This window comes from Pseudophryne corroboree, chromosome 1 (assembly GCF_028390025.1).
Source record: "Pseudophryne corroboree isolate aPseCor3 chromosome 1, aPseCor3.hap2, whole genome shotgun sequence".
Classification (NCBI taxonomy): domain Eukaryota; kingdom Metazoa; phylum Chordata; class Amphibia; order Anura; family Myobatrachidae; genus Pseudophryne; species Pseudophryne corroboree.
Window position 1 is genome coordinate 1,184,149,424 of NC_086444.1, and position 16,126 is coordinate 1,184,165,549.

Below are 16,126 nucleotides of genomic sequence, written 5' to 3' on the forward strand. Positions count from 1 at the left end.
TCGCTGCGACCAGGCACGGCGACGATCAACCCCCCTCGCAGGTCAGGGAAGATGATCGTAGCTGTGCTAAATTTAGCACAGCTATGATCAACTTGGAGTGACCACCAATGTACTAAGTCGTGAATGGAGATAAAGTACCAGCCAATCAGCTCCTACCTGTCATGTTACAGGCTCGGTTTGAAAAATGACAGTTAGCAGCTGGGTGGCTGGTACTTTATCTCCATCCAAGGCTTAGTAAATAGACACCTAACTTCCTTATGCTAGTGTCAGTTTCCGTACAGCTGTGCAATGCTAATTGCTTGTGGCTTTAGCTACTTGCCCACAGCACTCCTACGAGCCAGTTCTCTTGTATATTGCCACCCAGATTCTGCCTATTACACGCATAGAGACCCGGCCAACTCAGAATGGACCGTAGGCACACAAAAATGGGCAAGTTCATCTAAGCACGTGCGCATTATGGTCAAAATCACTATTTGTGTCTGTGGGGAAAGACCCATCGGCCTCTGAATTAGGCTCTTAATGTGGAGAAACCTCGGAGAAATGGAGATTTCAGAAGATTTTCTGCAAAAAGCATTAAGAATTATCCAAATTATCTGTAGTATACAATATAATGAGGTCTATTCATGAAGCAGTGAAAAGTGTGGAGAAGTGGCCAGTAGAGAAGTTGCCCATGGCAACCAATCCGCTGCTACGTATAATTTTATAGAATGCATTTTATAAATGTTGCCTCAACACTGATTGGTTGCCATGGGCAACTTCTCCACTAGCTCACTTCTCCACTCTTTTCACTGCTTCATGAATAGACCCCTTAATTAGATATTGTATGCTAAAATATTATTTATACTTTCCTTGATTTGTTCATTTGACACCCTAATATTTTTACCGTTATAGCCAGTGGCGGCTCCACAGTTGGGGCTGCAGCACAGTCCAAAGTTCAAACAGGGGAGACACACCAATTGCCAGCAAGTCAGTTTGGCATATCTCCCAACTTGAGTAGATGATTTGTGACTTCTGCACGTCTGCACAAAACGGGTGTGGCCTATGAAAAGGGAGTGCAGCTTTGTGGGTGTGCCACAATCGCGAGCCACACCTCCCATTTTTGCCACTGTGGGGACATGCCCAGCGCTCTATGATACTGCTGGTATGCCTCCAGTCCCCCTTGTCTCCCATAAATAAATGCTGTGCGTATGTGAGTGACAGCAGCCTATCACATGCTCCCCCCGCCCCCCCTACTGTGGGACACTGCTGCCCAAAAAAAAGAGACTGTCCCACGAAAATTAAGACAGCTGGGAGCAGGGCCAGTTCTAGACCTCGTGGTGCCCAGGGCGAAAATTTCCTTTGGCGCCCCCCCTACAGGCAAAACTGGGTTAGTGTGCGCCGTAGGTCGTGGCTTCATAGGGAAGGGGTGTGGGCACAGTTATCACCCCTGTTGCTCTGTACCCTGTAGTTTTTCCCCCAGTACTGTGCCCCCTGTAGCTGTGTCCCCAGTACTCTGCCCCCAGTAGTTTTGCCCCCAGTACTGTGCCCCCTGTAGCTGTGCCCCCAGTAGTTTTGCCCCCAGTACTGTGCCCCCAGTATTAATGCCCCCTGTAGCTGTGCCCCCTGCAGCTGTGCCCCCAGTATTATGCCCCCTGTAGCGCCGCTTACACAAAATAAATAAATAAATAAATAAAATACTCACCAGCCCCGCTCCTGCTTCCGGACTGCCGCTGTCCCCTGTCTCCGGCCGCCGGTGGTGTTCCTCAGATCTATGGGAGAGACCTCATGACATCTCTCCCATAGCACCGTACAGATACTAGAGGTCAATTATGACCTCTAGTGTCTACGTTCGCTCCCACAATGCTGTGCGGTGCGCGATGACGTCAGGAGTACCGCATGGCACCAGTAGCGGCTCATGCCACGTCGTCGTCTGCGCCCTCGGAACAGCGGCGCCCCAGGCAAAAAGCCTGCTTGCCCTTGGCAAGAGCCGCTACTGGTTGGGAGGTATGGCTTGGGGCGACAGTTGATGTGGCTCTCCTATCTGAACTTTGGACCGTGCTGCAGCCCCACCTGTCACATGTTATATTATTTTGATTAAAAAACAACAATTGTAAGATAACTGGACACAAACAACCCCCCTTTACCCCCCCCCCTTTCCCAATTTCTGCTTAAAGCTGTCCCCCCAAACTGATGCATGCACAATTGGGGTCCTGGCTGAAAAATGGTTAAAAATGTGAATCTTGGGTGTAAATGCACTAAAGTGGAAGTTTTTTTAGATCTGGTTTTGTTGCCTATAGCAACCAGTCAGATTCTATCTGGTTCTCAAACTCGGTCCCCTGTTTTGCAGGTCTCCTCACAGAATCACAATTGAAATAATGAGCTCCACATGTGGACCTTTAAAAATGTGTCAGTGAGTAATTAATACACCTGTTCACCTGCTGGGTTACCTGCAAAACATGCACTGTGTGGGGTCCTGAGGACCGAGTTTGAGAACCTCTGTTCTAGAGGCAGCTAGATAAATGTTTAGTAAAATCTGATTGGTTGCTATGAGCAATATCACCAGTTCTAAAAAAAACTCCCACCATAGTAAATTTAGCCCTTAGTATACAGTAACTCCATTGTCCCTATTCTGTGGAGTTTAACCGGATTCTTTTCTCCTCTCCCAGGATGAGGATTATCATGGAGAAGGCTCTGAGAGACACCTGCAGGGGATAGCAGAAAGTAGGTCTGTGGCATTGAGGATGATGACATCACTGGGTATCAGCTTCTAGTGGTCCTGTGACAATGAGCGCTGTCTGGCAGAGGCGTAACTAGGGTAGGGCGAGTGGGGCACGTGCCCTGGGCGCCCTGGCAGGCCCAGGAGAGGGGGGCGCCGCCGGCGTCCAGGGCATCATGCCCCACTCGCCCCGTTACACCTAATTGTGAGGGGAGGAGAGAGCTCAGCGTCTCTCCCTCCCCTCACCGCCGCTGGAGCACGAGCAGCGCTGCCAGCAGCGCTGCCGTGTCCGGTCTCCGGCGCTAGCCAATCAGGGCTTGCGGACCGGCTCCTGATTGGCTGCCGGTCCGCGAGCTCTGATTGGCTAGCGAACCGGCGCCAGACGGCCGCCGGCGTCCGGAGACCTGGAGCTGCAGCGCCAGCGAGGGAAAGGAGAGGCGCTGCGCTGCGCTCTCCTTCCCTCACAGGTGAGTGACGGGGCAGGGGGGGGGTCCGGCGGCGGAACTGGGGGGGGGGACCTGACACTGTGGGGCATGTATCCAGCACTGTAATTGGCACTGTGGGGCACAGGAACTGGCACTGTGGGGCACAGGAACTGGCACTGTGGGGCACAGGAACTGGCACTGTGGGGCATGTATCCAGCACTGTGGGGCACTGTAACTGGCACTGTGGGGCATGTAACTGGCACTGTGGGGCACTGTATCTGGCACTGTGGGGCATGTATCCAGCGCTGTGGGGCACTGTAACTGGCGCTGTGGGGCACTGTATCTGGCACTGTGGGGCATGTAACTGGCACTGTGGGGCATGTAACTGGCACTGTATCTGGCGCTGTGGGGCACTGTATCTGGCGCTGTGGGGCACTGTATCTGGCGCTGTAGGGCATGTAACTGGCACTGTGGGGCACTGTAACTGGCACTGTGGGGCACTGTAACTGGCGCTGTGGGGCACTGTAACTGGCGCTGTGGGGCACTGTAACTAGCGCTGTGGGGCATTGTATCTGGCGCTGTGGGGCACTGTATCTGGCGCTGTGGGGCATGTAACTGGCACTGTGGGGCACTGTAACTGGCACTGTGGGGCACTGTAACTGGCACTGTGGGGCACTGTAACTGGCGCTGTGGGGCACTGTAACTGGCGCTGTGGGGCACTGTAACTGGCGCTGTGGGGCACTGTATCTGGCACTGTGGGGCATGTAACTGGCACTGTGGGGCATGTAACTGGTGCTGTGGGGCACTGTAACTGGCGCTGTGGGGCACTGTATCTGGCGCTGTGGGGCACTGTATCTGGCACTGTGGGGCATGTAACTGGCACTGTGGGGCATGTAACTGGCACTGTGGGGCATGTAACTGGCACTGTGGGGCACTGTAACTGGCGCTGTGGGGCACTGTAACTGGCACTGTGGGGCACTGTAACTGGCACTGTGGGGCATGTAACTGGCACTGTGGGGCACTGTATCTGGCACTGTGGGGCACTGTATCTGGCACTGTATCCGGCACTGTGGGGCACTGTATCCGGCACTGTGGGGCACTGTATCCGGCACTGTGGGGCACTGTATCCGGCACTGTGGGGCACTGTAACTGGCACAGTGGGGCACTGTAACTGGCACAGTGGGGCACTGTAACTGGCATTGTATCCGGCACTGAGTGGGGCATTGTATCCGGCACTGAGTGGGGCATTGTATCCGGCACTGAGTGGGGCATTGTATCCGGCACTGAGTGGGGCATTGTATCCGGCACTGAGTGGGGCATGTATCTGGCACCGTGGGGCAATGTAACTGGCACTGTGGGCCATTTTCAGTGGCTACACCCCTTCTGGAGTGTAGCCACACCCCTTCTGGAGTGTGGCCACGCCCATTTTTTGGCGCACGCGCCTTCGGCGCGCGCACATGCTTCTTTTGGTGTTTTTTTTTTAAGTGGGGGGGGGGGGGGGGGGGCGCCATTTTCCATCTTGCCCTGGGCTCCAGAAACCCTAGTTACGCCTCTGCTGTCTGGTGTACTCTATAAACACTCTCATCACCATCAGCCCTATGGACCGCTCAACTCACGCAGCTCCTTACCTCCTTCCCATGTACTATATATATATATATATATATATACACACACACATTTCTAAAGTCTCCACTATAAAGTCCAGCCCAGTCTATCAGCTGCAGTTTATATGCATGTCTGAGATCATAGTCAGAATACATTGCAATAATACATATGCTTCTGACCGAAGTGAAGCCATTTTGTCACAAGTACAGCTTTCCCCTGCCTGTCCCTTCATCAGCTCCTCTGAGCCCCTATTTTCCTTCCACATCAAGAGTCGCAGAGTTCCTGTATGTTGGCCACCTCCTAACTTCAGAGATTGTTAAGCGGGTTCCTGTTCCAACACAGATTAGTTTAGTCTGCAGCATTTTTTGGTTATTACCAACTACATTTCAAAATTGCTGCCACATTGCAGTGAGGTCACAGCCCCACTCTGCCAGCTGCTATGCTGTTACTTCTCGTCTCAAGGCTACACTCACATACAGCCCGATGCTCCGATTTTTTGATGTGTATGTTCCTATTGTGAATGATCTCTGCCATTGCCTCCCAGCATGGTCTTGGTGCTGTCTTTCTGCAGCATAACAAGCCCATTGATTTAGCTTCCAGGGCTTTACCAAGACTGAGTCGTGCTATGCTCAGATTGAAAAGAAACTGTTGGCTCTAGTCAGCTTTCACAAGTTCATCTATAGGCATCCAGTGCTGGTTCAGACAGACCATCAACCCCTAATTATCATACTCTGCAAACCCCCACACATACCCCCTCAGCATGATTTCACAGTTTCATACTCATGTTTCAAAGGTACTACCTGGATGTGGTGCACAAATGTGAAGAGGACCTAGATGTCAATGATGCCTAATCACGTGCTCACCTTCCAGTCTCAGGTGTTCCTGATGCTGATGAAGACAAGGATGTCATGGAGTTTGATGTCCTGTCCCCCAGGTGCATGGAAGAGATTCATGATGTGACACTCAGGGATGACTAATGCCAACAGTTATCTCGTATTGTCCTGTATCGCTCACCTACTTCTTCCAGGGAACTGTCTCATGATCTCGTCTTTCTTCACCTTCCACAATGAATTAACTTTCTCAGATGGTATCTTCCTGTGTGGTCAGCATTTCATGATACCTTATGTCCTTCAAGGTTTCTATGCTCAGCAGGCCACCAGCGGTACCCCAGGGGTGACGCCACCATACAGTGGGCTAAGTCTGCCCTGTATTGGCCTTCTATGGCTGCTGACTTTGAGCAGGTTGTCTCTGCCTGTGTCCCCAGCAATACTTGATGGGTCAATTATGCCACAAAACCTCTGACTCTCCATATGATTCCATCATTGCTACAAATCTCTTTGGAGGGGAAAGTGCACATTGTGCTAATGGATTCATATTCAGTGTCAAGCTTATCTTCCCAATCTGACAAGTGCCACAGTCATCCAAAAAATGATGAACTTTTTTCACATGGCATACCATGCAAAGTACTTACTGACAACTATTGCAGTTCATGAAAGCTGAGTTCCAGACTTTCACCAGTGAATGTGATATCTCACATGCAGGGGCTCTTTAAGGGAGGAGGGGGCACGTGTGCTCACTCCATGCTGGCCCCTCCTCACTGTGGCACCATAGACTCTGCGCTCATCATGTTCCTGGTGACAAATTTCTACTGTGCATGTGTGAATCACCAGGAAAATGGCCACCACTCCATTTTCTGAGTGATTTCTGCTGCAGAAGCAGTGCCGACACTGGATTATTTAGAGGTAAGTAATTGAACATGGGCGTAGAGTCTGTGGGGTGGGTCCCCTGCACCTCACACACTGCACCCTTTATATATACAGTAGGTTTGCTCACTTGTCACCAGCAGTCCTCACTATCCACAGTTCAACGGGCTAGCAGAACTGGCAGTACGTTCTGCGAAGAACCTGTAAGACAAATGTTATAGAGATGGTTCTGATGTGTTTATGGTGCTTTTCATTTTAAAACTTACTCAGAGAGACGAACTTCCTTCTTCTGCTTAATGCCTTCTGTCCAGGTGCACCCGCACCATCATTCCCACCACCAAGTTCAAACTTAGATCACTAGTTGAGAACAACATGCAAGATGCTCTGTAAAACCCCAGGTTGCGGCTCAAAGCCACTCATGGCTAAAGACCGTTCTCTCCTGGGCAGACCATCCACATCCAGATCGGGACTAAGCAGGAATCTTCCAACAGGCCCAACGGCTATGTGGTGCAATCTGTATGAGTGCACAACAAGCATCACCTCCTAGGGGTGTGTGAGCCAACACCTCAACCTCACCTGACACCAGCTGAGGGTGTCAGAATACCAATCATCGTGGACAATGAACCCCCTGAAGAAACATCTGTTGTGGTACAGGATAATCTTATACCCTTGCCCAATAGTGAGCCTATTCAGACACTAGCCATACCACTACATAGTAACATAGTTGGTGAGGTTGGAAAAGGACTAGTAGACCATCGAGTTCAACCTGAATTATATTGCATTCCCTAATATATTTAGGTTAAAGGCTATATCCTTGTATATCTTTTTCCGTTTATTCAGAAATTTGTCTAACCCATTTTTAAACGCATTGACTGAGACCGCCATTACAACCTTCGCTGGCAGTGTATTCCATATACGTATTGCCCTTACAGTGAAGAATCCCTTCCTGCGCTGAGTACGAAATTTCCTCTCCTCAAGCCTTAGTGGGTGTCTGCGCCTTTTATGTAGAGGTCTCTTAGTAAACCACTCACATGATAGTTCCGCATATTGCCCCTTTATATATTTGTAAATATTCATCACATCGCCTCTTAGTCATCTAATTTCTAGTGTAAACATATATAATCTAGAAAGCCTCTCCTCATAGTCCAGTGTCTCCAACCCCTTAATCAATTTGGTAGCTCGCCTCTGAACCTTTTCAAGTACTAGTATGTCTCTTTTATAGTGTGGTGCCAGGAACTGTACACAGTACTCAAGATGCGGCCGTACCAATGATTTGTACGGTGGCAGGATTACGCTCTCATCCCTTGTCTCAAATTGCCATTTAATGCATGCTAACACCTTACTTGCCTTTGTTACTGCACTTGTGTGTTGCTGCTAAATCTACTATCAATGAACCCCCTTAAATCCTTTTCTAATACAGTTTCCCCTATCCCCCCCCCCCCCCCATTTAATTGGTAGGTTGCCTGTTTATTCTTAAGTGCATAACTTTAAATTTTTCCACATTAAACCTCATACAAAGTTTCATTGCCCAAACTTCCAGTTTAAATAAATTGCTCTGAAGAGACTCCACATCTGACTTGATTACCCTACATATTTTAGTATCGCCTGCAAAAATTGACACTGTGCTTACTAGTCCTACTCCTAAATCATTAATAAATATATTAAACAATAGTGGCCCCTGCACAGAACCCTGCGGTATTCCACTAATTACGTCAGCCCAGGTGGAAAACATCTCATTCTCACCACTCGCTGTTCCCCGTTATCAAGCCAATTACTCACCCATGTACAAATAGTGTCTCCTATACCGAGCTCCCTTAATTTGAAAATCAGCTTCCTGTGAGGTACTGTGTTGAAAGCTTTTGAAAAATCCAGATAAACCACATCTATTGTGTTGCCCTGGTCCAGATTGGCGCTTACTAGCTCATAAAAGCTAATCAAATTAGTTTGAAATTACCTATTTCTCACAAAACCATGCTGGTTCTTATTAATAGCATGGGTGTTCTCCAAGTAGTCCTGTATGCTGTCCCTTAGTATACTCTCCAATAGTTTCCCCACTCTTGATGTAAGACTAACGGGTCTATAGTTACCAGGGTGAAGTTTAATACCCTTCTTAAATATTGGGACTACATCCACTATACGCCAGTCCTTTGGGCATGATCTAAGTGACTCAGTGAAAATCAGATACAGAGGCCTAATTCAGCATTTTGCTCCATCAGATCCCTAGGATGTAGGCCATCTAGACCAGGAGATTTATTAGTTGTAATTTTTTTTAGTCAATCATGGATTACTTCCTCAGACAGATAGGTATTAAACAATGGGTCTTTATCAAAACTACTGTTACTGTTACTCACTAATACCAAAATCTGGTCCTCTCTAGTAAACACTGATGAGAAAAATGTGTTCAATATTTCAGCTTTTTCTTAGTCGTCATTTATCAGGAATCCCAGTTGGCTTTTTAATAGTCCTATATTTTATTTTTTTTAGCCTCTTACCATTTATGTACTTATAGAATTGTTTAGGGTTGGTTTTACTCTCCTTAGCAATTTGCTTTTCGTTTTCTTTTTTTAGCTGCTCTGATTTCCTTTTTGCATTATTTGTTACATTCCTTGTAGTACTGGAATGACTCCGCCTTCCCGTCTGATTTCAAAGATTTCAATGCTCGCCTCTTTTTATCCATTTCTTCCTTAACTTTTTTTGTTTAACCACATTGGTTTGAATTTAGTACTCTTATTTTTACTGCCCAAGGGGATGCACTTATGGGTATATTTGACAAGCATAATTTTAAAAACATCCCACATTTCGGCTTTGTTTTTTCCCTGAAACAAAGTTCCCCAATCTATGTCCTTTAGTGCATGTTTCAGCATGTTAAAATGAGCTTTTTTAAAGTTAAGAGTCTTAGAGTGCTGCTTTTGAATGCTAATGTCGAATGTGATCATATTATGATCACTGTTACCCAAGGTCTCGCTTACTGCAGTATTTGCTATTATCTTCACGTTGTTAGTTAGTACCAGGTCCAGCATAGTCCCTAACCTGGTTGGTTCCTGTGACAGGTAGTTATCCTTTAGCATATTTAAGAACCTTTTATCCCTAGCTGTATTACATGATTCGCTGGCGCAATTTATGTCCAGATAATTAAAGTCCCCAATGATTAAGACCTCCCCCAGCCCTGTAGCTTTCTCGATTTGCATCAAGAGTTGCGCTTCCTCAGTCACACTAATATCAGACAGTTTATAACATGTCCCTATTAAAAGTTTTTTGTACTTTTCTTTCCCATAGAAATTTCAATCCACAATATCACCAGTTCCCTCCTTTAAGTATGGTTTTAGAAATATATACACCACCCCATTTTTAATAGCCCTGTTTCTACTGAAAAGAGTATAACCCTCCAAGTTAGCTGCCCAATTGTGGGAATCATCCCACTAGCCACTTTCTTTCTTACTAGATCTGCAAGAATTTTCTGGCCCAATCCAGAATTCCAGGACTGCACTACCTAATTTGTCAATTTTGTTGTTTATATTTGTTCTTTTGTTGCGCACTGTACCTGCATCCAATACCTGTCACACTGTCTAAACACTCACACACCTGTTTATTGTTTATGTTGAAAGAGGGGGATGTAGATGTATGCTGTACGTGGATGGCAGAAGTTTCATCACTGTCATCCACTTGTTATACAGGAAGTCATTATGCAGCCATTGTTCAGCATGACTGCAACTAGAGACACACTTCTGCAGCTCTCCAAAATTCTGTAGTGAATTACACACAGGCAACTTTGCATGGTGCATGCTTCATTCTCTCACCTTCACTGTTAGTAACACAATGGCCACTGCCCACCCCATCACCGCAGCTATAGGTGTAATCACTGGTTACACACCGCGTGTGAAACACGAGGACATCAGGCAGGTAGTGCCTATATCTTCTTATCGCTACTGTCTAATCAGGTACTAGGAAGCAAACTAAACCTAATAAAAGTGGGTTTGGTGTCGACATTCAACATGAGAACATCGATCTGGTCATAATGTTGACCTGTAATATGTTGACATGTTATGTTAACCCTAATCTGGTGGCTGCCAACATTTTACGTGCAGACATTTACGATGCTGATATTGTGAGGGTGTCGACATTTTGCAGATGCCGACATGTTAGCTGTCTGAATTTTCCAATAACAGTATCCCTTGTTGGCGGGCTGTAGTGTGAGATTCTACATTGGAGTTATATAGCAGGTGTCCATCTGTAGTGAGTTCTTGAGTTTGTCACGCTTGGTGTTCCTGCAATGATGGCCAGAAAGGAGAGTATGGTTATTGTCCCCACAACCTAACACCCGACTGTTCTTCCCATAGTATCACAGCAGCTGCTGGAGGAGCTCACCATGCTGGAAGCCAAGTGTGACGCTGAGGAAGCGCGCAGGGAGCAGGACGAGGTTTGCGCTGCTCAGGTATGTGACATAAAGTGAGTTTCATTTCTGGATGTTGCTGCACATTGAGTTGTCTCACATTAGGCAAAGCTTTATGTCTTTCTACAATCTGGGTGTTATTCTTTACAGAGTTTTCTAACCACTTGGCTGGCATGATTGCATCACATGTGACCACACCAGGCTTGACTTTCCATGACATGGTTGCATCTGATGCGACCAGTAAGAAAACCCACGTGCGGCTGCTGTTAGAGAATTCTTTCAGCAGCTGCCACTTTTAAAGGGACCCCCTTTGCTTCCTTGTAGCCATGCATCCCGGCGGCACTCCACCCTGCTGCTACTGACATTAGCAGCTGCGGTGGAAATGTAATAGAAGTCCCCCTTACCTTGTTTGTGTACACCTCGGGGCTGCTGGTAGACTGTAGGTCCTTGATGGTCACAATGTTCCAATCATCGATGGACCAATATTTTTAATAAAATTAGATTGTATGGACGATATCCTATTAGCTGCGGTGAGTTACTACAGCTAAGGGATTCTCCGGGTCTATCCTATTAGTCCCATAAGCCAGACTTATCTGGGACTAAGTTTTTATGTATCTTTTCAAGGATTTGTACTTGTTTCTAGAAGTGCAGTGTGATTACAGGTCTGCAGAGCAATGGGATTTGTAGTCCTACTTGGACAAAATATATGTATACCATACCTGTCCATGGTCCCCTGTTTTACAGGACAATCCTGATTTTTAGAGATGAAAAATACAGAATTTTGAGGAAAAGGATGTGACTTCATGGGAACTGTTCAGTGGCGGAACTACCGCCAGTGCAAGCAGTGCCTTGCACTGGAGCCCGCCACTGTTCAGGGGCCCAAATCCAGCACGGCATGTAATGAGTCAAACTGACTCATTACATGCCGCAGTCCGCCGCCCGCCGAGGAGAGGAGCGCTGCGCCATCGGGGGAGGGGGGTATTGGGGAGGAGATAGTGGCATGCTGTGAGGTCAGTGGTTGGTGAGGCACTACAGCCATAATGTCCGCCGAATCCTGCCGATGACCCCTACCACCGCCGAGCCAATGCCGGCTACTGCCTCTGAGTCGATGCCCGCTGCCACCGCCAATGGCTTACAAACTCGCCCACCATCAACTGACCCAGCCCTCCGCCACTAATTTGCATCTCAGTCCGATGCCGCCAATGTCCGCTGCCTGCCTGCTCATCATACTTGTGATATAGTGTACATTTTTATAGAAAAAATAAAATTAGTGTTTGGGAAGGGAGTGGGAAGAGAACATGAATGCAATTTTGTTGTCCAGGGCTTCCATTAACTTAATGGAGAAGGGTCTGAATGGGTTAAAAAAATGTAAAAAAAATACCTGAGGTCCCCCCTCCTAAGTATAACCAGCCTCGGGCTCTTTGAGCAGGTCCTGGCTGTTTAAATACTGGGGGAAAAATTGGACAGGGGTTCCCCGTATTTAGACAACCAGCACCGGGCTCTTAGTCCGGTCCTGGTTCCAAAAATATGGGGGACAAAAGATGCAGGGGTGCTCTGTATTTTTAAAACCAGCACCAGGCTCCACTAGCCAGGGACGTAATGCCGTAGCCGGGGGAACACATTTATGTGGCTGCAGTACCCTGGAGGAGTGGGGACCCCTTAAATCAAGGGTTCCCCCCCTTCCAGGCCCCCAAGGGCCAGGGATGAAGCCAGAGGCTGTCCCCAGCACCCCTGGGCGGTGGGTGCCGGGCTGATAGCCATGTGTGTAAACAAAAAAAAAGAATATTTTTTTTGTTGTGGAACTACAGGCCCGGCAAGCCTCCCCTGCTTGCTGGTACTTGGAGAACCTCAAGTACCAGCATGCGGGGAAATAACGGGCCCGCTGGTACCTGTAGTTCTACAACAATAAAAATTACCCCAAAAAAACACAACTCACACACTGTGAAAATAAAAATGTATTAAAACACACTAACACACTCACACATACTTACATACATCCCACGCTGGTCACGTCCACTTGTCCATAAAGAATCCAATAGGGGTACCTGTAAAAATGAGAGAGATTACTTACCAACATCCCACGCCGATCACGGCGAGGGAAAGCCGCAAACAATGCAGGGTCACAAAACTGCTCCTGTCAGTGGGAGGACGGAGCCGGCGGAGGAGATCGGGGGAGAGCCGAACACACTACAGGGCCACTGCTGCTCCCGGCTACCTCCAAATGCCACTCACCTCTGGGACCCGCCGCCTCCAGCACCGCGTGTGGATGATTGAACAGCGGATCCAGCACTGGATCCGCTGTCCAATCACAGGTGCCTTGCTGACATGGGAATGGCTTTCCTGTCAGCAAGGCATTTTTTTTCAGTGCCGCTTTCAGCATCTATTTGAATGGGCTTTTACAGCCCAGTGCTTGGCCCCGCCCCCTGCTCTGTCCCCGTTTTCATTATGTATGGGAGGCACCGCTATCAGTGCCTCCCAAACGCATTTTAAGCCAGGAATTAGAATGAAATAAAGAAGATACTTATGACACAGAATATGTGTCAAAAGTATCCTCTTTATATTATTTTAATAATTAATCACAGGGGAGGCACTGCCTCCCCTGACTGCACGCCCCTGGAAGGAGGAGGAAGTAGGTGGAGGAGGGAGCTGCAGCGCAGTGTAATTGGTGGAGGCGCTACTGCTGCTGTCCCTCTCCTTCACCATAGGCTGCCCTCCGCCGCTGTTAATGCTGGGAAGCGCATCCCAGCATTTACAGCGGCAGACAGCCTATGGTGAAGGAGAGGGACAGCAGCAGCAGCAGCGCCTCCACCAATTACACTGCGCTGCTGCAGTTCCCTCCTCCACCTCCCTCCTCCTCCTTACCCCCTGCCCGGGATCATCATCCGCCATCAAGCTGCGCCGAGGAGCCTGACTGCCTGCGGAGACAGTAAGTATAATATTTTCTTTCTTTCTTTCTTTCTTTCTTTCTTTCTTTCTTTCTTTCTTTCTTTCTTTCTTTCTTTCTTTCTTTCTGTCTGTCTGTCTGTCTGTCTGTCTGTCTATCTATCTATCTATATATTCTGCCTGTCTGCCACAATGTGTAAAAACGGGCGCTGTCTGCCATAATGTGTAAAAAGGGGACGCTGTCTGCCGTAATGTGTAAAAAAGGGAAAGCTGTCTGCCGTTATGTGTAAAAAGGGGACGCTGTTTGCCATAATGTGTAAAAAGAGGACGCTGTCTGCTGTTATGTGTAAAAAAGGGGATGCTGTCTGCCGTAATGTGTAAAAAAGGGGACGCTGTAATGTGTAAAAAGGGGATGCTGTCTGCAGTAATATGTAAAAAAGCGGGACTGTCTGCTGTAATGTGTAAAAAAAGGGGACGCTGTCTGCCGTAATGTGTAAAAAAGGACGCTGTCTACCGTAATGTGTAAAAAAGGGAACTCTGTCTGCCGTTATGTGTAAAAAGGGGATGCTGTCTGCCGTTATGTGTAAGAAAGGGGACGCTGTCTGCCATAATGTGTAAAAAAGGGGACGTTGTCTGCTGTAATGTGTAAAAAGGGGACGCTGTCTACTGTAATGTGTAAAAAGGGGAATCTGTCCACCGTAATGTGTAAAAGGGGCTCTACCTGGTGTAGTGGTGCTACAGTGCGGTGTAATTTGAATAATGGAGACTACTGTGCACCGTTATATGAACTGGTATTATTTTGTGGCCATGCCCCTATATTTTTTGCGCGTGCCTACAGTGGGCACTGCCCCTGTTTTACATAGAGGGGGGAGGCCGTTTCTTGCACACAGCGCTAAAATGTCTAGTTACGGCACTGTTGCTAGGTATCCATTACCCTGTACCCAAGCAGGTCCCCCTCACCAGATCCTCTCCAGGGGTGAGGGGTTGACTTGGATGGAATGGGGGGGAAGCATTTTGTCGCACCTGGGCCCACCGCTCGCTAGTTCCGCCACTGGCATAGGCTGGACTTCTCCAAGATCAGCTAGGGTTATAGGGGACTTATTGCTTAGTACTTGACAAAATGTGAAATGTGTTATAAAAGGCTCACACAGTGAGTAATCAGAGTACAATGAAAAACCACAGTAAAGGAAAGACACAGTAAAGGAAATTCAAAAAGTGAAAATTACTATAGATTGTAAAGATGAGAGCAAATCAATAAGGAAAATGAGAGAAAATAGTAGCGAGTCTCCCCCCCTTCACCACCAGCACCACCTCCCCCCTCCCCCTTTCCCCCCCCCCCCTGCATCCACCAGCTCCCCCCTGCAGCCATCTCTGTAAGTGGGCAGTCTGGGTGACCGATGACACAAATTCGTGAATGTTACTATCTTCTGTTGTAGGTTAGTGAGAATAGACAGCAGTGGTCCAGGCCCAGGATTATGTCTGAGCTACACGAAGTCCTCCAAGATGAGCAGGAACATTCTGACCTGAACACAGATACATCCAAGGAGTATTATCAACAGATTGCAGGTAATGTGCTACAGAATGGGAGGTGTCCATTTGTCCAGCGTGCGAATGGTCGCTTGCCGCAATACGTGCGCATGTGCGTACATATCGCAGCAAGGATGAGCGAGGACCCATCTGTAACTCTAATCAATTCAAAGAAATGTAATGATGGTCTTAAATAACATTTTATCTAATTTTACAGACCACTCCTGTTGTCATGGGGTATTCTCTATTAGATACAGTTAGTATGTTGTTGATATCTTTAAGTGGCATAATTACAGAAATGGAAACTGTTAGTTTAGTATTAGTTTTTCTTGGCACCCCTGTATCCATACTGCACCCCCACAGCTCCACTCTTTAGCACTCACAGACCTCTTTCCTATCTACAGTTGGTATCCGGACTCTGGGTCGATACCCATTAGGTCGACACCCATTGGTCGACACTAGAAATAGGTCGACATGAACAAGGTCAACACAAGTTTTTCACTTTATTTTATTTTTTGAACGTTTTCATACTTTACGATCCACGTGGACTGCGATTGGGAATGGTAACCGGCCGCGAGGGGACATGGTGCACTAATTGGGGTTCCTGGTCACTTTACGAAGAAAACGACACCCAAAACGACATGAAAAACTCATGTCGACCTTTTTCATATTGACCTTGTTCATGTCGACCTAATGGCAGTGTCAACCTATTTCTAGTGTCAACCTAGCCACTGTCGACCAATAGGTGTCGACCTAATGGGTGTCAACCTAGACACTGTCGACCCTGAGTCCCATACCCCTACAGTCTGTATCTGTAATATTCTCTGTCTGCTACCACAAGATCTTCTAGTCATGTTTAGTGCTTCTATCTCCTGCTGTTAGTAGGTGGTGGTTTTCC

The 16,126-nt window shown here is 47.6% G+C and overlaps 1 protein-coding gene across 4 annotated transcripts in view; it reads left to right on the forward strand.

Annotated features, from left to right (window-relative positions):
- LOC134929908 (shootin-1-like) overlaps window positions 1-16,126 on the forward strand; it is a 69,134-nt gene that overhangs the window by 17,686 nt on the left and 35,322 nt on the right. For 2 of the 4 annotated variants that reach the window (XM_063925302.1, XM_063925303.1), the window contains exons 3-5: window positions 2,646-2,700; window positions 10,766-10,860; window positions 15,138-15,267. In XM_063925302.1, coding sequence (XP_063781372.1) covers window positions 2,646-2,700; window positions 10,766-10,860; window positions 15,138-15,267 — 280 coding nt within the window. Of the gene's footprint in view, window positions 1-2,645; window positions 2,705-10,765; window positions 10,861-15,137; window positions 15,268-16,126 lie in introns of those variants that run through there. The other 2 variants (XM_063925305.1, XM_063925304.1) reach the window with 2 other exon arrangements.